At 40.4% G+C, this 20,867-nt stretch overlaps 1 protein-coding gene across 2 annotated transcripts; it reads right to left on the reverse strand.

Annotated features, from left to right (window-relative positions):
• Positions 1 to 681: 681 nt before the first annotated feature.
• LOC108612135 (uncharacterized) lies at positions 682 to 3,103 on the reverse strand. 2 transcript variants are annotated; one of them, XM_018005039.2, is made up of 2 exons: positions 2,841 to 3,103; positions 682 to 2,772 (listed from the first exon to the last, which is right to left on the reverse strand). In XM_018005039.2, the coding sequence occupies exons 1-2, from the start codon at positions 2,955 to 2,957 to the stop codon at positions 871 to 873; spliced, it is 2,019 nt and encodes a 672-aa protein (XP_017860528.1). In that variant the 5' UTR covers positions 2,958 to 3,103; the 3' UTR covers positions 682 to 870. The 2 variants fall into 2 exon arrangements, with proteins under 2 accessions (XP_017860528.1, XP_017860529.1); XM_018005040.2 differs by having other exon boundaries at positions 2,837 to 3,100.
• Between the last annotated feature and the right edge of the window lie 17,764 nt (positions 3,104 to 20,867).

Below are 20,867 nucleotides of genomic sequence, written 5' to 3' on the forward strand. Positions count from 1 at the left end.
TAAGTATAACAATTATATGACTATATGAGTTACATATCAATATGACAATAGCATATGACTATAACCGAATTATAAGTATGACATATGAGTAGAATAATAATATAAGAGTATATGAGTATAGTTATAATATAAAAGTATGACAATAGAATGTGGCTATAATATATGAAAGTTAGATGTTTCAATTTGAATTAATTTTTAACATAATTAATTAACTTAACGGTTTGATAACACATAAATTTGTTATATACATTTACTATATTTACACATTTATTATACTTTTTATTTACTATTTTTTTTTTAAGTCTATTTTTAGAATTTTTTACGAAAATTGTAGAAATAGTATTTTTTTTTTTTTTTTTCTAATCTAATTAGAGAAGTGTTTTTAGTTGTTTATTGTTTATTGAGAATATATTCGTATTTCTAATGCAGTAAATTAAACGTATATAATTTTGACAAACATGTACAGAAAAGTAATATTTAATTTAATATATTACAATATTAAAATTTTAAATATCACGCACAGCTGAGTCAAGTTTTCTCATGATTCGCTTTACAATTTCTGTTTCACATTCAAGAAATGATTTTCAATCAGTTTGAAATATAGATATTAATGTTTTGCATATAGTCAATGTTATCGAATATTAATAGAGTCTTGGATTGCTTAAAACAAAAGTCCTGCTATTCAATTTCTATATTTATTTATTTTTCGTGACATATTTTGGACTCCGGGATACACCTAAATTATTTGATGGCATCGACTGCTCCTAGTCAATGCCAGCTGAATGAAAACGTCGCACTTAACGTAAAGTCCAAAAATAGACACCCTATATCAATTTGAGTATATCGAAGTGAAATGATTTGTCTCTCGGTTTACCCATTCCTGTTCATGTTGCGATTCGCATTCATATCCATGTTCGGATTCGCATTGGGATTCAGGTTCGCGTTTCGGTTCGCGTTCGCATTCCAGTTGTTGAGCAACTCGGCGACATTCTCCATGTTGATCACGAACAGATCGTCGTCGTTGAAGATCATCTGGTGGTAGTCGTACTCCTCGTCGCTGAGGAAGCCCTCGTTGACCATGTAGCGATCGTGGTCCGGGTCGACCTCATCCTCGGAGCCGAAGCTGTCGTAGTCGTCCGAGTAGAAGTCGAACTCCAGCAGATTCGACATGCGCACCAGGCACAGGTCGGACGAGGAGGGCGGGGTCAGGCAGGCGTCGACGATGTCCTTGGCGGCAACGTCCGCGTGCTGCAGACTGAACTCGCTTATCTTGCTGCCGTAGACGTGCATGCGGATGGGCAGGTGGCGCTGGTTGGTCCTGTCGCGCAGCTGGAGGCGCAGCTTGAAGATGATGTCGTGCAGCAGCTTCTCGGTGAGGCGCGGGCACTCCTCCAGGTGCAGCTCGTGCAGCTTGGGGCAGGCGAGCAGGAGCCGCAGCACCGCCGCGTTGCTCAAGTTCGGCCAATACTTGAGGTTGATCTGCTCCAGCTGCGGCAGCTGGAACGACTCCAGCTCTCGGTCGCCCACGGCATTGTTGTGCGGCAGGCAGAGCGTGTGCAGCGCCTGCAGCTGCCCGATCTGCGCGAGCATTTCCGCATTGATCGAGTTCTGGCCGCGCGCCTCGAAGTGCAGCAGCTGCTGCGCCTTGTGCTCCACCAGCCAGGTGAGCAGCTCCGGCCGCAGCGTGGTGCCCTGCTCGTAGCTGTACAGGATCAGCTTCTTCAGGGCCGGCAGCTTGGCTATGTGCTCGTACTCGTTGGCCGGGCCGCTGCTCAGCGTGAGCTCCTCCAGCGCCGGGCAGCACTTGCCGCTGACCATCTGCTGGAAGCCCGTGGTGATGGTGTAGACGGCTTTCAGGTTGAGCTCCCGCAGCCGGGTCAGGGCCTTGCAGATCTTGGGCAGGTACTTGGACTGCAGCCCGTTGCAGCTGGTCAGGCTGAGGTGCTCGATGCTCGCGGGCAGACAGTTCATGTTGACCCCGGTCAGCTGGTGGTTGTCCGACAGATCGAGGCTCTTCAGCTGCAGCAGGTGCTTGAGGGCCGGCACGCTGGAGTTGTTCAGGCCACAGGCGCGCAGCTGCAGCTCCTCCAGCTGCTCCAGCCGGGCGAAGATCTTGTGCATGTTGCGCACACTCAGCTTGCTCGCCGTGACCCGCATCGAGCGCAGATTGATGCAGTGCAGCCCGAAGAACTCGCACAGTCGCTGGCAGCGACCCGGCGGAATGATGCCCTCGATGTGCAGCACATGCCGGCCCGAGAGCACGAAGAAGTCCCGCATGTCCCACACGGTCATCGCGTCGAACACGTCGAAGCTGATGCTGCGGTTCAGCGCCGGCGACACCTGCTGATAGACGGACCGGAAGCGTGCGCAGGTCCTAGCAAAGTGAATGCGGTCGGGCACCGAGAGCAAGCGGATTATGTGCTCCAGACAATGGTCATTCAGATTCAATATATCCGATGCCCTGGCATATGCTGCAGGTGCTGCAGGTGCTGCTGCGTCTTCTTCCGGCTCCTCCGTTTGGCCGCCATAGGCATCCGGCTGATGCCAGCTGTCGTTGGCCTGCACCGACAGTCGCCGCCCGTTGATCATGTGCAGCGTCCTGCGCAGGGCCTTGGCCGCGTCGCGCGGATCGCTGAAGTGGACGTAGCCCGTTTTGGTTCTGCGGCAGAGCTCGCGCGGCTTCTGCTTGCGCTGCGTTCGACTGGTGAACAGCTGCAGCCGCAGCACGCGGCCAAAGCCCTCGAAGTACGCCAGCAGCTCCCGCTGCAGCAGCTGCAAGGAGAACGAACGGCTCAAGTCACAAACTATATTAAGCATAAGCAAACGCCACACCCACTTGCCTCGGCTGCCACATTGTAGAGGAACAGCTTCCTCACCACAATGTGATCCTCGGTGTAGGCGATGCTCCTCTTGAAGTAGTAGTTCTGCTGCGAGGGATTGTTTATAAAATTTGCCATTTTTCGGGACACCAGTCCCGATCCACAGATCCACGCCTTTGCCCAGTTTCTATATTCCGGGCGTACAGCTCGATGTTAGTTAATGCTCGGCATGCTCTACACGAATCTATTTCCCTTCCCTCCCAACTCAGCAGCACAACAGGAGCTGTCAGATGTTGTTTATTTATCTATAATACAAATATTTGTTGCTTTACATTTTTATTTTATTTTATTTTTATACATTAATTTTTTTTTTAAAGTAAAATAAATATATATTTTTAAATATTATTTTAAAAATGTTGTAATACAATATTATTATTTTTTTATACTTTAATTTTTATTTATTATTATTTTGACTTCTTTTATTTTGTAATTTTAGTATTAAGCAAAGTTTCAAAAAATTAAATTTTTAATATTTTTTTAATATTAAAATTTTTTTTTTAATATAAAAAATATTATACATATTAAGGATTGATTTCTTATTATTATTTCTTATTATATTATAAATAAATTTAGTATTAAATTTTTATGTTTTTGTTTTCTTAAATATTTTTTGGTTTTTCTCTCTTTCCATAAAATTCTTCAATATGAGTCTTTTTGCTTTATAGTAGTGCTCAACCAATTGTGTATACAATGTGAGCTGTTCGATGTCTTCCATTCTCTACCGATTCGCACACACTTTTGCCGCAAGTCTCGGCGAACGTAATTCCAGTGCTTCCTATGAGCCGGAAAGCGTATTAAAAATCTGTCACAAGTGCAGGCAACCAGGAGATCTAGGTGCCCAGATATGCGTGTGAAAGAGAGAGTGAGAACAGAGAGAGGGAACAGAGAGTGGAACAGAGGATGCGAGTGCTTGGGCGACAGCAGACGAAAAAAAATTGCATGTGCTGCAGAAATTAGTAGGGACGCGTCTCTTGTTACGCTGCAATGCCTGCGCCGATGCTTTTGCTGCGTTAAGCAATAACGCACACACACACACACATACACACACGTGCACATACGCACTTGAAGAGCTGCACTTACATAAACCCAGCCCCAGCAGCACGAGAATGTGGCCAGAGCAAACTCATCCAGTTACCTACAGCACACATTAAAGGGCACGAAATGAGCTTGAAAATGGAAAAATGCGGTTAGAGGATTATGCAGTCGATCGTGGGCATAAATTGGAGTGTGTGGAAAAAAAAATGTGCTAGAGAAGAGTGATGTTATATATGTCTGATGTCATATATAATCAAAAAAGTAGAAAATAACAAAATTGGCAGTAGAGTAAAAGGTTAAAATGAAATAAATATTTACTATATAACAAACTGAGTAATAGTTCAGGATGCAAAATACATAGCTTTTACTATTAAACTGAGCAAAAAAAAAAAAAAAAAAAAAAAAACGAAAAAAATAAATAAATATTTGGAAAATGAATTTTTCCAAGTTCATTATAAAATTTAAAAAATTAATTATAAAAAATTATTATCTATCTAAAATATCAGGAAAGAATCATAATCATTCCGTTTACCCCAAGCAGAAAATTCTGTGTTTAAGATTATTACTGAAGATTAGATTATTATACTGAATATTTTAAATTGATTTTTAATGAAGTAAAAAATCTACTTTTCAAAAATTTGTTTATTGTCTGATATATTTTTCAGTATTAATTGCTTCTTCAGCATTGCAGAAATAAAAGAAATCAGCAAATTCTTCAGAAGTCAATGAAGAACTTAAAATGAAATATATTTCTCAATCCAAATACCAACTCGTATATCAACATGTTATTCCACATGATTGCTGCATTCCGTTATCTGCACTTTTGGCATGCATTCAAGTACGACTGGGTGCATACGTATATCACTCAGTGTTGTAGTTATCAGCATAGTTGCTGCCTTGTTGCATTGCTGTTGCTGCTGCTTCCGTTCTCCGTTTGCCTCCGTTTCCCCAGACACTTGAAACTGCTAACAACGCACGCTGGCGTTAACATTCTGAATTGTTGTTGTTGTTGTTGCTGCTGCTGTTGTTGCTGCTGCTGTTGTTAGTTGGCATCCATAAATTCTTGCATTAATGGCAATGCGCTGCCTGTTAGAGAAGAAGGGGCGTGGCTGCATTTGATGCTTCCTCTTTCATGTAAATGTCACCAAGGCAAAACTTTGCAATGATTGCAACAGGACAACAACAACAACAACAACAACAATAACTGAATCAACCTTGCCTTCCAGCATCTAGCACAAAATCCCAGCTATCAGCTCTGGCAGCGGGTTTTGATTGCGGTTGCAGCTGTCAACAGAGGAAAATAAAAATAAAAAAAATAAAAAATCAGAATGAACGAATTTTGTCAACATATTTTTTACAAAATATATTTTTATATATATTCACTATTGCCACGCATTTGCCTGGCAACAAGTCTTTCTCGATCTCATTCTATTTCTATATATAGTAGTTGGAATAGCTTTTTTTCGTCAGACAGAATCCAATTCGAGCGCCGGCCAGGTTGAGGAGGATGAGTTTATTTTAAGTAGTTTTTCGGGCGAATTCCCTCAAGCAGCTCCTGCCGATAGCTGCGGGGCCGGGCGTGGGCGTAATAGGGCAAAAGGATGGTCGCACAATTCCAGCATTAAAATTCAATACACAGTCAAACATAAATTCGATAAGTTTGAATTCGGGCAGCAGAGCGAAAGAATGAGAGAGGAAAGTGTGGAAGAGAAGGGGGAGAGAAAGAGAGCTCAACATGTTTTATTTGGCCAAGCGACGTGCGTACAAAAAAATACATAGTGTGAATGCATTTGTGTGTGTCTGAATGTGTGTGTGTGCGTGTGTGTGTAGTGGAAAGCATAAATTCAATAGTCGCCAACATGCGACTGCCGTTGTCAAAGCCCCTCTCTGGGCCCCTCCCCTGCCCCATGGCGCTAGCAAATAAAATAAAACTTTATTGACACAAACATAAAACTCCCAAATGGACATTGTCTGTCTCCTTCTCTCGCTCTCCCTCTCTCTATCTCTCCCAGTGACTCTTTTGTGTGTGTAGACAAATTTATGCATGCGCAAATATTGTCGGCATTTGATAAAACATATTGACAAACATTCGCATTGAACTTTAAACAAATCTCTGTTACACATAAAAAAGAAAAACTTTTTCGTGTGGGCGAAAAGAAACTAATGTTGACAATGGTCAAAAGTTGCTCAAGAACTCTGAGCTCACAAGTGCCAATCACTTGAGCACAGTCGCTGCTTTCAGAGCGAAAATAACGCACACAGTGACAGTCGCCAGTATGCAGACCAGAGTTACGAGGCGAGAGAGAAAATCCGTTTGTGCGCCAAACGAACTAGAAGAAATTATAATCACATCACACACCAAACTATCAACTTTATACTAGAGAATGTAATATCTGTATACTGTAGCTCGATTATCAAGCGTACTGGATCCAACAACAGAGAAGAAGCTGAGGTGAAGCTTGGCTCCATCGGGGTAGCAACAATAGAGTTTAGCTTAGAGCTCTGCAAGGAACGGATCACTAATAAATAAAACTCATCGCGAGGCGGATTGTTTTCAGCATAAAGAAAAGTAAGATAAATATACTATAAATATCTATACTTCGATCTGAAAATATTTTTGATAAGGGAAACCAGTTAGGTTGAAAATTTCATAATATTTACAATTAGATTGGCATAATTTTTAATAGTTTTTGTAATATTCAATATTTTTTTCAATTTTATAATTACATTTTAATTTAATTTTACTTTGATAATTTTGGGAATATTTCATATTCATTTTTAAAATTTTCAATTAAATTTTAATTTAGTTTAACTTTGATTTTAAATATTAAAATTATATATAAGCATTATTAATATTTTTTGATACATATACATATATGTATTTATTATAATGTATACAAATGTATGTATACTTTTTTCAATATTACTTCATATAACGAAGCGCTACTTGAGTCTGTTTACCCGAATCAAATTAACCCGCTTTTCTCACTTTTTGAATAAAGTTTGGTTTAAGGCCAAATAAAAGTCATTTTTATTCGGTTTCATTTCGAGTCTTAAGCCCTTCATATCTGCACCAATAAAAGAACATGCAGAACTTTTTATACGCCAACTTTTAATACTTAAGCCCTTTTTGCCTGTATACCCATTGAATATAAGACGAGGCGCAAGGTTGTTCGGTTACTTGAATTTTGAAAATTTAAGTTTATATAAATTGCTAAAATGAATACAATCTAATGAATGAGCTTGAAGTCGCCAGACGAATATTATCTACTATTATATATTGAACAACAAAAATTCACGTCAGACAGGATATTTACTAGTCGAGCATTGCCTACAGCCTTACATGTTTTTTTTTCTGCAGCTGCTGTTGCTGTTGTTTGGCTCATTTAACGAAACGAAACAATTAAAACGGCTTTTGCACTAAACTGGCAAAAAACAGTTAAGCGGCAGTTATGTAAGAGTGTGTGTGCGCGAGTGTGTGTGTATGAGTGTGTGTGACAGCTTAAAATGCGAAGCAAAGTATTTTGCATTTGCCGCCTAATAGAACTTTAATTGTTTTTACTTGCCAAGGGCTGCATTAAAATGCCTTTCAGCTGCGAGACTTGAACTATGAGGGAACGAGAGAGGGAGAGAGAAAGAGAACTAGAGTGAGAGAGTGCCAGCTATTGAAGTTCGGCATATGCAAGTTGATATGCTGAAAAACAAGAGCTCGAAGCGAGATTGAGATTGAGTCCTGCAGCAAGTTTGCCAGACTTATGGCCAAAAAGTTGCACAACTTGATATTGGCTCGATAAGGCGCACAGGCACGAACCGGGCTAAAGGACGTGGCAGCGGCAGCGGCAGTGGCAGCGGCAGAGGGGCGCCAAGTGCAGGCAGAACGTGCGAAATTCTTTAGGCAAATTTCCACAGTTTTTGACATGTGCGACATTAGATTGAACGGCAGCAACATAACGGATATGTGAGTGTGCTCATGTGCATATTTGTGTGTGTGAGCGTGTGTGTGTGTCTGTGTGTGTGGGTGACTTTCATTATGCTTAGCGCTAGCTATAGCCGCCACTAATAAAAGCTTTATGGCAGTCTACACACACACACACACACACACACACACACACACACACACACACACACACACACACACACACACGATGCAGCCAAGGACCTGGCGCTTAGGTAGTTGTGCCTGCAGACCCGTTGCGGCTGCCATTCAACTTATTGCCTCCAGCTCGCCCCCCTTCGCCCCTCATCAACCCTCTGTATATAGGCCCGCTCTGTTCCTGTTGCCTGTATCGTGGGCCCGTTTACTCCCGTATTTTGTGTGTCTGCGAAAATATTTTCAAAGTCTTAACCTCACTGGCTGAGCAATCATAAATCAAATGCCGCCGCTCTACCTTTTGTTGCTTGAGTGCTCACACACTCGCACACAGACACACATTCAAATACTCCCGCACTCACACACACACACTCACACACACACATATGAGCTGTTGTCGTCATCGTGTAGCTTAAATTTTATTTATGGCTCAAACTGCTCCTTTTACTAGTAGCTGTGTGCGTGTGTGTGTGTGTGTATGTGTGTGTGCGTGTCTGTGCGCCTGTGTCTAACATGCGAAAATGCCGACACACGCGTTCAGGAGAAATCGAGTTTAAAAGCCTTGGGCTGAGCATGCCAGACTGTGTGATATGCTGTTTATATATTCAACAATTCACTCCATCAATATTTAAAGTAGATGGTTTGCATAGCCCACAAGCAAATTTTGCTGGAATTTTATATCTAAAACTGAGTTGAATCATTTTAAATTGTTAGTCAATTAGTTTTATATGTATTTTAGTTTAACGAAATCAATACTATTTTGAGCAACATATGAAATCATTTTATAAATTATTTTCTTTTTCTTAGTATCTATTATTATTATTATTTAGTTCATTGAGCAATTCAATAAAGTTTTATTTTCAATTTTTAATATATTTAATAAACTAAAAATTGGAATTTTTGTATGATATATTATTTTTAACGAATAATTTTTATATGAATATTTATTGATATGAATTTCTTACTGAGTAGTAGCGAAATTCTTAGGATTTTCAATGCTCAGATACATATCCCCATTTTTTTACAGGATATTATTCTCGGCATTCCTCGCACAGAGGGCCACAAAGCGTTGGCAGTGAATAAAGTTTTGTGTCTATCATGCAGCGCATCGAACCCAAGCGCTGAGGCTTTCCTTTCCCCTTGTTGTTGCTGTTGTTGTTGCCTACTTATATATATATTTTTTTGTGTGCAAAGGAATTGGGAAATTGTGAAACAGCTTGCGACAAAATAGTTGATCAAAAGTTTAAATTATATGAAAAAAGAAGAGCTCAAAATAAATATGAAATGTGCGGCATTAATCAAAAGTTCCATAAATAGCAGAGCTGCAATCCATTGATGAGACAGAAAGGGAGAGAGTTATAGAGAGAGTGGGAGGGATAGAGAGAGCATTTCAATGTTGTTTCTATTTTTGGTTGCGTTTTGCATTTCATTTTTTGGCAAAGTGAAGCAAAAAACGTGACCAATAAATATGAAAGAAATAAAAACAAAAACAGAAACAGAGAGCAGTAAAAGAGAGCTGAGGATAAATTTATCGGCGCAATTGTTGCGCTGCGAACACGGGGCGGATGAGCGACGTTGTCGACAAGCTGACAGCACAGCTGATTGAAGCTGACATTTAGCCATAGAATGTGCGGAGGGGCCTAGTGTAGAGGCAGAGAGACAAAGAGTGAGAGAGAGAGAGCGAGGGGGCGTGGCTGGCTGACTGACTCAAAAAATGGCCAAAAAGCGGACAACGTTTAGCTATTGCAACGCTTCACTGCCTGCCTGTCTGTCTGTCTGTCTGTCTGTCCAACTGTCTGCCAGTTATATTCATAATATTGTGGCACGTGTCTATGTGTGTGTGTGTGTGTGTGTTTGCTGGTCAATGATTTGTGCATATTTGAAATTTTTTAGCTGCAGCCGCTAACCGAAACCGAAAGAGGCGCCAAAATGTGTCACGTTCCAATGGGCAGCCATGCGGCTTTAACGCAATTAGCCACAACAAATGGCCGGCATGATGCAACATCATCATCGCCGTCGTTGTGATTAACATGATCATTATCTCGTGTCGCGGCACGTGCAACACGCGTTGGTTACACGCATCGCTTCCAGCTGCTCGGACGCTCAATCTGCCTACAATCCCTCTCGGTATCCCTCTCTCTCTCCCTCTCTCTCTCTCTCTCTCTCTCTGCCTCGCTCTCTCTGTCTCTCCTTGCCGCATTGTGGCACAATGAACTGACAAGTGTAATTATGTTGCTGTGTTGCGAGTGCGAGTGGCTCTGCCTCGCTCAACATAACCGCCGATTGCAAGTTTATATCCGCGCAGTTCATGTTGAACGCGGCTCTTGCCACTTGCCCCGGCTTCCACTTGATGTTGGTGCAGCAAAAGAATCTTGAAGTATGATAGGGCTAAGATACCCTTTATTTACGAGAATCGGAATACCTAGTGTCACTCCAATAATTAGAGTCCCATAAAATGATGTGTGGAATGGTCTATTGAGGCGTTTCTCTGTTAATGTTAATTTGTTAACAGAGCAACTCTTAATTCTATTACCTCTGTTACTTTTATTATGTTATGCTAAATTATATTATATGAGCCCTGTCTAATATATATGAGGGTTATGGTATTAGCTCACTGTGCCATTCAACCCCTTTAGTAGAAACTTTAACTGCAGGGTATTTTTAACGCAAAAGGGAACTTTATGTACATATATATGCAGAGTAAGCTATAGCATACTAAAGTAAACGAGTATCCACTAATTGGCTGCGTATGTGAGCCGCTCTGAATGTATCTTCCTTCCCGTTTTTTTTTTTTTTTTTTTTTTTTTTTTTTTATGCAGCTGGCAGTTAGCATTGGGAAAAGTTTTTCGGCTGTGTTTATGCGGTGATTAGTTGCGGATTTTTATGTGCCAAGGATGGGCTTGAATGGTAGGTTAGTTAAGTAGTTGCCAGTTACCAGATGCCAACCGTCCAAGAACTTAATGAAAATTAGCAACATCAAGTGGAGCCAACACGGAGACACGCGCAGGTGAAACTATACTAATTAGTGAAGGGAAAATAGTGTGAAATTACGATTAAATATTCGGTAACTAGGTAATTGGTTGGGTGGAAGGCGTTGAATTAAAGATGTTGAGAATGACATAATGTAGTGTTATGTAATGTAATGTAGGAATGTAGGAAGGATGACAATGACAATTACAATGAAAATGACAATGACAATGACAATGGCAATGGCAATGGCAATGGCAATGGCAATGGCAATGACAATGACAATGACAATGACAATGACAATGACAATGACAATGACAATGACAATGACAATGACAATGACAATGACAATGACAATGACAATGACAATGACAATGACAATGACAATGACAATGACAATGACAATGACAATGACAATGACAATGACAATGACAATGACAATGACAATGACAATGACAGACAATGACAATGACAATGACAATGACAATGACAATGACAATGACAATGACAATGACAATGACAATGACAATGACAATGACAATGACAATGACAATGACAATGACAATGACAATGACAATGACAATGACAATGACAATGACAACTGACAATGACAATGACAATGACAATGACAATGACAATGACAATGACAATGACCAATGACAATGACAATGACAATGACAATGACAATGACAATGACAATGACAATGACAATGACAATGACAATGACAATGACAATGACAATGACAATGACAATGACAATGACAATGACAATGACAATGACAATGACAATGACAATGACAAATTGACAATGACAATGACAATTGACAATGACAATGACAATGACAATGACAATGACAATGACAATGACAATGACAATGACAATGACAATGACAATGACAATAACAATAACAATGACAATGACATTCATAATAAAAGAGATGTTATGCACCTATATTACTATTTACCTTACCTAAATTTCTGTATGAAAATCTGCAACACAGAATATACAATTTAGCTTGAAAGCAGAAATTTTCTTTGTAGATGTTGTTGATGTTGATGTTTCAAGACTTAAAAGAAGGAAAATAAATTGAAAAATCTATTTGGCCTAAATATTTTGGTTATTTTGGGTAAACAATTGCATTGTTCGGGCACTTTTCTGCCTTTGGCATTTTTGTCTGTGGCCCGGCATAGTGAATAGTGCAATAAATATTGCACAAAAATGTGTTGCACAACTGGCAAAAGAATAAACAAAAAAGCAGAGGGGTAAAATAAATAAAAATAATTTAGTGGTCAAAAAAGTTGAAGCAACACATTTTCATTTTCATCACAATTCATAATTTAGCAAGCCGCAAAATGCAGCAACGGCCGCAAAAAGGCAAATAGCCGGCCAGAGGGGTTGGTGTTGGGATCGGGGTGGGGGTTAGGGGTGCACAGCAGGCATTTAGATTAGTTGAGGGGCCGACAAGGAGACAAAGGGGCACTTTAAGTGAAACTAAACAGCGATGCAAGTGACGTTGTCGGATTGCGGCTGCAGCAGGAGCGGAACCCTCTCTCTCTCGCTCTCCTCTCACTTTATGTCTCTCTGTGTGTGAATTGGCCAAGTGTCCTGGGTGTCCTTGCTGCAACTGGCAGTTGGCGTGCCTGCCTGCCTGCCTGCTTGCTTGATGGCCATGTTGTCGGCTCGGGCTATACAAATTAAAATTAATGATGCACTCACAACAAGCCACAGGAGACACACTCCGTTGCCCGCCCGCCCACCTGGGTGTAAAAAAAGGCGGACGGCGGCTGTTGTCACATAAAAACTACTTTACATGCGGGCTGCATGTAACGACACTGAGCTAAGCTCTTGCACCTGGCCGGCACAGCCGGCTGGAGCACGTTGCCCACATTGCCGGAGAGCCACCTAATTTAATGCTAAAACGGCATCAACAGCACCTCTTGCGCCCTCTTACCCGCCCCGCCCCACCACCAGCCTACTCGGCTCTCTTTGTGGCCATAGTGTTGGGCTTTTTATTTTAGTGTTGGAAATAATGTTGCATACGTTAAGGCGCTGCTTGCTAAATGTTTCATACCCACACACACATACACCCTCACACACACAGGAACAGCGACAGGCAGTCAGGCAAAAGGTGCCCACAAAGATACACAACTCGCCGACTGAGTGGCTAAAATATGTTTATGTAGGTCGACTGGGGGGAAACCACTTCAATTTATTTTTGACCAACATATGGCAAAGGGGGGAATGCCCCAAAAACCGGGGGCCACTTTTTCTGTTGCCTTGCTGCCTGCCTGCTCGCCTGTGTAGCAAGCCCTAAAGAGGCTGCATGGGTGTCTGCTTTGGTTAGTTAGCTGCCGTTTCGTGGTGCTACAACAACAACAACAACACCAAACGCAGTAAGCACACGCTAACAAAACAAAAGCTTTTCGGCACAGGTGCGAAAGCTCAACCGGAAGGTTACCTGTAAAAATTGTAATTATTGTGCTAAGATAAAGAATATGTATATAAATCATCAATTAAAATCTAAGAAGAAGAAAAATAATTTATATATCTATTTTAAATATCTGTAATCACTTATTTCTCGATAACATTCATTATACATATAATGATTAAATTTATACTTATTTCTTTCATTATTGAATACATTTATAGATAGTTCGTTTACTGTTTTCTCTAAGTAGCAAAGCCCTGAACTCTGCTCAATTTATAGTTTGACCAAGTAAAAGCTGTAATTTATTATCACTTATCGATACTATATTGTATTTCTTTCAAGCTCAATCATAGCCAAAATCTAGCTTGATAAATATATATTGATCAATAAAGATTTCATTTTGAGAGTTCTTTGTAAAGGTAAGTCTCTCTTCTATTATTTCGCACATTCTAGCTCTAGTTTTGGCTGTTCGCTTGGCATACCCGATCAGCTCAACTGCATGTGTACAGGTTAGCAGCAAAAACACGGGCAACATTGTTTCCGCTCAGCCGTTGTTTGGCTTTGTTTTGTTTAGTTTCAGTTTCCGTTTCAGTTTCGCTTCGCCTCGCTTTTTATCAGCACATGGTTAAGTGCTACTGCGAGTATGTGTATGGGTCTGTGTGTGTATTAGTGTGTACATTGCTTTGGCAAACGCTTTATTGTTATTTCACTTTTCATTATTGTTTTTGAAAACACAGCCATTTTCTTTTCATCAGCATTTCAATTAGGTTCGATGCGGCATGCACCATTTGGCTCGTCGCCCTAATGGGGCGGCAAAGCAAGCGTAAACGATGGGCGTGGCATGGCCACAGAAACCTTTTACACGCTCCGCTGCCTGAGCGCTGGCTGCCATACAGCTGCCACATAGCTGCCACACAGCTTCAGGCTGCTTTGCCAGCGGCGACAAAGTAAATTAATCCATTAAGAGGCAAGCGATTGCCTTCCCCCTCTCTCTTCACTCTCCGCTCTACTCAGCATCTTTCTTCTTACTTGCTTTTAGCTTTTTTCTTGCTCTCCTCATGACGCTGACGTGACTTGGCATTGGCTTCGCTTGGCCTGCAGTTGGGCTACGCCGGCGGGCGCTTGAAGATTGGGTCCGTTGCAGTTTTCAACTTCAATGGCTTACACTTCAATTAAGTTTGCATTGCCACACCCCCAGCCCCACTGACTGCCACCCACTCGCTTGACCAGAGTCCGTGGCATTTCTTGGCTGCTTGGCCATTTGCCCAGGCTGCAATTTGGCAGCAATTATTGCAGCTGGCCAATGCCAAGAGTCAAGAGTGACAGGGCTGGGAACATAGCTCTTAGCCATATAAATAAATTGAGGTTAATGACAACAGCAGCAGCAACAACAACAAAACAACAAACTCGAGAAAAGTTGAAAGTTGCTAGAAGAGGGGAGCATAAGAGAGAGAGGGACGGAAAGCGAGGGGGCCTCATGTTCATTAATGCCGCCCATTGCCATAAATAAAGTATCCATATCCTCGACAGTAAGTATATCAAGTGTATATACTATATGCATGTAGGTGTGCGTATGCGTGTGCATGTGTGTGTGTGTGTGAGTGCATGTGGAGCACTTAATAACCATGTCGCTTGGCGGGGAACAATTTAAGGCTAATTTTGTTTCCCCAGTGAAATATGCCGTCGCTTGCATATTAAATATGACGCTTCCAGTTGAGCACAGTGGGCTCAAATCAATTAATTTGTAAGCAAAAAAAAAAAAAAAAAATTATAAGTTAGAGTAAGGATAGTATTCAAAACTATAGACATTTATTCAAAGAGAAATATTATTGTTAGAAATTAATTTTTAATTTAATTATTATATTCATTTGAGCTATATATTGTCCCACACACTTATCCAGCTTTCTCTGCTTTCAATACTGAATCATGGTCCTCTTTACATAAGTCAGAAATGAAATAATATTATAAATTAGCTCGCTTTAAACTAAAATATATTCATTTATATCTGATAAGAGCAACTGAAGGCGAGAGCTAAAAAGACAACGGTATATGTTGCAAGACTCCAGCGAATTTCTTTTGTGATGGTGATTGACTTGAATATCTTTTTTAAAATTTACTTTCTATAGATATAAGATCTACTATCATTCTTAAATTGATTTTTCAATTGAATTTCCAATTTCCAAAATATTCAATAATACTTTTTCTATAACTGCCAGCATGTTTGTTTCAGAAAGTCTAGTATCAAATCTAGCTTCAATCTGTAAGTTTTCCTTCAAAGATGAACATTTTTGTTTTACGAAAAAAAAAATAAAAAATACTAAACTTATGCACAGTTTTTTTCTCTTTTTCAATCCTAAGTACACGCAGCTTATAAATATTTGAAATACTGAATCAAATTTGTATTCTATTTAGCTTTAAATTCTATGCATTTCCCAAATGAGATTCTGGGAAATTCAATCAAGAATTTTTCTCTGCATATATTTCCACATATTTCTTGTATTAACTTCATATTGAGATGTTGTTTCTCTTATATCTATAAATAAGTATTTCCAAGAATTTCCCATCAGACAGAGTCCTTTGTATTTATTTAATGAACCGCCCGAGTTCTTGGCACATAAACGGCTCTTGCATATTTTATTGAATGCCTCAAGAGTTTCGTGCCCATTGTCTGGCTTTCGAAATGCGTATTATATATGCATAAATAATACAATATATAAATATGAACCAAGCTCAGCCGAAGAGCGATGCTGTGAGCGTGTTGACAGCTCAGTTTCTTAGCATTTCTCTCTTTGAATACACTAAATAGCGGTAGTTGGAGTTAGTGATGAAGCAGGAGCGGAATTCGTATTTAAATTGAGTTAAACATGAAGAAGAGATGTTAGGCAACAGCTAAAAGAAATGTTCGCCTCCAATAAATAAATAATATAAAATAGTATGAGACAAATAAGATAATAATAATAAGATATTTCAATATTTCTAGTGTTTGATGATTTAAAATTAAAAAATTAAATACAAAATAAATAATGAATACAAAAAAAAAACAAATATTTCTTTATATAATCTTAACCTACATTTTTAAATATTTACATATAACTAGACAAATTCATATTTAATCCCAGAGAAAGAGAAAGAAAGAGCACACACTCTAGGGTTAAAGTATTTAGCTATTCGATATTGTAAAATCGAAATTGTATAAGCTTTTGTTTTTGGTTTTTATGCCAGCCTCTTGTCAAGTACAAAGAAATATCCCGATGTCTGAGTGGGGTTTACACGCGAGCAGTTAAAGTGTTCATGTGTATGTGTGCGTGTGTGTGTGTGCGAGCGTCTGGCAAGGCACATTATGTAAATTATTTGCACGAGTTTTCAATTTTGGTAAAACGCTTTGGGGCTTTATTAGGCCACAAAGGCGAAAGTTGGGTATATCAAGAAATATGATTAAAATGACATTTGATGCCGCCAACAAAACTTGAACCGGGCTCAGCTCGACTTAAGCTAAAGCAAATTAAGTTACAAAGAGAGAGAGAGAGAGAGAGAGAGAGAGAGAGAGAGAGGGAGAGAGAGTGAGAGAGAGAGAGAGAGTCAAAGGGAGCCTGGGCATAAATAGAAGCATGAGTTTAGTTTTAGAGCAAATATGCTTAGACATGGCCAGAGATTCCGTTGGCATGTGAACTGCCATTAGAGGCGACCCCAGCATACTTGCCACATGTGTTGTTTTAACAACAGCAACAACAGCAACAACAGCAACAGCAACAATTGTTGTCTTGCAGTTTTAAGTAAACACAGCATAAATTCCACAGGCAACAACTTATTCACTTTTGTTTTGATAGTCCGCAAAATGCCCCAAAAATAAACTGGCTAACGGATGTGCTATGCTGCCTCTGTCTCTTTTTCTCTCCCTCTCTCTCCCTCTCTCTCTCGCTCTGCATGCTGGCGCATGTGTGTCTTTGGTCCCTTGTTGCTTGCGCTATCTCCCAACAGTCTCAACCAAATGAGAACTGACAGCATACCAAGAAATTTCTTTCTTTTCAGCTTTTGGACTGCTGCTGCTGCTGTTTGTTGCGAGTTGCTGCAAGCTTAGATAAATTTGCCAACACCACAAAAATAACAAAATTGTGCGGTTAGCTGCAAGGATTTGGTCATTTTTTGCGGACAATGCTGCAGCTCCAACTCCAGCAGTTGGCCATTTGTAAATAATTAGAAACCAGAAACTTTTTTGGCCAGCTAAAGCAGCTAACTGGACATGCCAACTGCCAAGCTGGCAACTGGCAACTGGCAACTGGCAACTGCACCATTGCCCTGGTCTGTTGCTCAAATATGCGTTTCCCACAATTCATGGTTAACTCGGGAACTTGCTGAAATCTTGGCTCTTCCTAGAGCTGAAATCATACCTGAATGGCGAATAAAGAGCTGCTCGGAGCAAATGATTTTATACAATATTCGATCTATTGTTGAATAGTAAATAAATATTAATATTAATTTATGTAATACCAAATATATCAAATATAAATATATTTTCATAATTTAATTAGATATTGTAAGGCTAAATATTCTACAACATTGACAGCTTTTTAATACCCATAGACGCTTCAGTAATTATATAAGTACTCTACGACATTTTAGATGCCCATAGAAGCTTTAGTAATTATAGCAGAAATACATCATAATTTTGCTGCTGCTCAATTGGAGCTTTTATCTAAGGTTTCAGTTAAGTGCAATTACTGTGGAGGCGAGAGCTTAATTAACATAAAGATAAACCATCAAAAATACCTGCCAGTCGTCTGCAGAGGCCTTTCAGCGTGCTTCTGTTAATTGAGCATGCAACAGCAGCATCAACAGCATCAACAGCAGCAGCAGCAGCAGCAACATCATCTCTTGCTACAACAATGATGCGTGCTATAAACGAGCAAATTACGTAAAAGCGATAGCCATAACCACGTAAGCGATGCTCACGTGTCACGTTATGTGTGAGAGAGAGAGATGAAGAGGGAGAGGAAGACGGAAAGGGAGCTAAAGGCATTCAATGGATGTGGGTGGGCGTGTGGGTGTGGCTGTGGCTGTGGCTGTGGGTGGGTTGGCCGAGTCGCTTTCAACTTGAATGTGGAACAAAAATTAATATGCTCGGCATATGGCAAGGCCATTTTAATGGCCAGCAACACGAGCAACAACAACAAGCAGCAGGAGCAGCAGCAGCAGCAGCAGGTGCCAAACAATAGAGAGAAGACACAACAGACAGAGAGACAGATGGACAGACGGACACACAGACAGAGGGACATATAGACAGGTAGCAGCTGCTGTTACTGCTGCCGTTCTAATGCCATGCCGCCCACTGCCACGCCCACAGCCATACTCACACAAACACACACACGCACACATACTCATAGCTATGCACAATGTACTTAAAGCCTAAGTACTGTTAGCTAACGGAGCATTTCATAATGGCATGTACCGAATTCCATTTAATAACATTTAATCAGCTAACAAAATAACATTTGATGGCACGTTAAAGAAGATTGGAAACAAATTGATTGTGTGGATGGTATACAGACTTAGGAACAAGTCAACAACAAGAAGAAGAACATAACAGGACAAAGTCTATAGACATGAAGGCTTCATATGGAAATCTATAAAAAATCTGAAATCTTCTGAATTTAAATATAATATAATATAATAAATATAATCTAATAAGAATGAATATAGGAAATAATAATAATAAATAAATTACAGTAATCGACTATATCTATCTCAACTGTCTTCTATTACTGGGTGTACTCTTGCCTACACTCCAAATTAAAAAAAATAAAAATAAATTTTATATCCACAGAGAACCTCTAAATTTCCAATGTCATAAATAAATCCGCCTTATGTCAGCGTTCATTAAATTCGTTTGCTTTAGACATCGAATGAGATAAACGTGCCGAATTTGCCATTCCTCTTCGAATTAACAGCAATGATTTTTTGGGCTGTTCCTAAAATCGTTTGCAATCAATTTTTAAAAAGATAAAAATAAAATATAAAAATTTGGTTGACTAAAAATTTAAATAAATAAATAATGTATAATGTGGTTTATATTGTATTCTCACATTTGTATGTGATTTACAAATATTATTTTTCATGCATTTGGTATTATTTCCCTGAAAGTTTTCTAAAAAAAAAGAGGAAGAAGATGGATAATGTTTGTTGAAAACTGTTTGAAAGTGAATGTGAGAACTCGCTGTTATCTGGTATCTGTTACAGCGACTGCTGCTTCGTCTGCTGTTTCTGCTGCTGCTGCTGCTCCTGCTGGTCGTGCTACTCCTGCTGGCATGTCCCAAAGGACTAAATGGCTGTTCACTTATCTTGGTTTGGTGGCGCTGGTGTGGCTGCGGCTATTGCGACTGCTGCCACGCGTTGCACATACGCCGCGCTGTCGACCGATTCATTTCCTGCTATCGAATTTCCCGAATTTCCCCCGACAGCATCAAAAGGCTTTGTTGCCAAGACAGCTGGCCGCGGCACATCCTCGAGCTGATTGCACAAAGCCCCAGGCATTTCTCCGCAGAAACAAATTAATGTACAACGAACAAAAAAATGAGATGGAAATAAAAAGGAACTTGGGCAATGATTCACATTCTCAAACTCAAATCCAGCAACGTTGCCGTCGTCGTCGTCGCCGTCTCTTGATTATATGCCGATAAGTTTCTTGTGGTTTTTCGCGTGCCACGTGATAAGCAAACAACAGCGGCGAGAACTTTGAGTGAGATTTTCTTTTTTATTTTCCGAATTGTATTTCCTTGGGTTTTCCATGCAGCCGTACGCTCAAATTGCCGGATATTTGTTTGAGCTTTAAATAACAAATCATTATCGATGCGCATTATAAATGTTGCACTCTGGACGCCAGCCAGGCCTGAATGTGCCGCAGGGCCATTAGGACGAGAGCAAAGGACCGGGATAGGCATAGACTAGGCATAAGGCAAGGCAAGGCGAGGCGAGGCGAGTCGAGGCAATTTCCTAATGACAAGGACACTTGTAAAATCACATTGAATAATATTGCATTTGTAGTCGGCGAGCAGATTAATTTCCGGCATTTAGACTTAATTCCCAAGTTGGCAAAATGTTGAGCAGCGGATGGGACAAGCGGCGGGACTGGGAGCCAAATGTGAGCATAGACTCGTTGTCGGCGATGTAACAGCAATCGATGCAATCGGCTAAGGACCAATTTACCAACATGTCAACGGCCAAGCACAAGCACATCGAAGCAGCTAGTCGGCAGAGGGAGTGGGAGTGGGAGTGGGAGTCGGAGTAGGAGCAGGAGCTCAGCTTGGATAGGTTAGATTTGCACACATTACCACTCAATCTTCATATATGTGATATGCAGGGCTTAGCCACATGCCTCTAGCTATGTATGTGTGTGTGTGTGTGAGTGGTCTCTGTGGTTGGAACTAGGATATGGCCAAGCCTTTTGGCCTCCACATGCACATAATGTCCACA

This window comes from Drosophila arizonae, chromosome 3 (assembly GCF_054131065.1).
Source record: "Drosophila arizonae isolate 15081-1271.41 chromosome 3, UAZ_ARI_1.0, whole genome shotgun sequence".
NCBI lineage: Eukaryota > Metazoa > Arthropoda > Insecta > Diptera > Drosophilidae > Drosophila > Drosophila arizonae.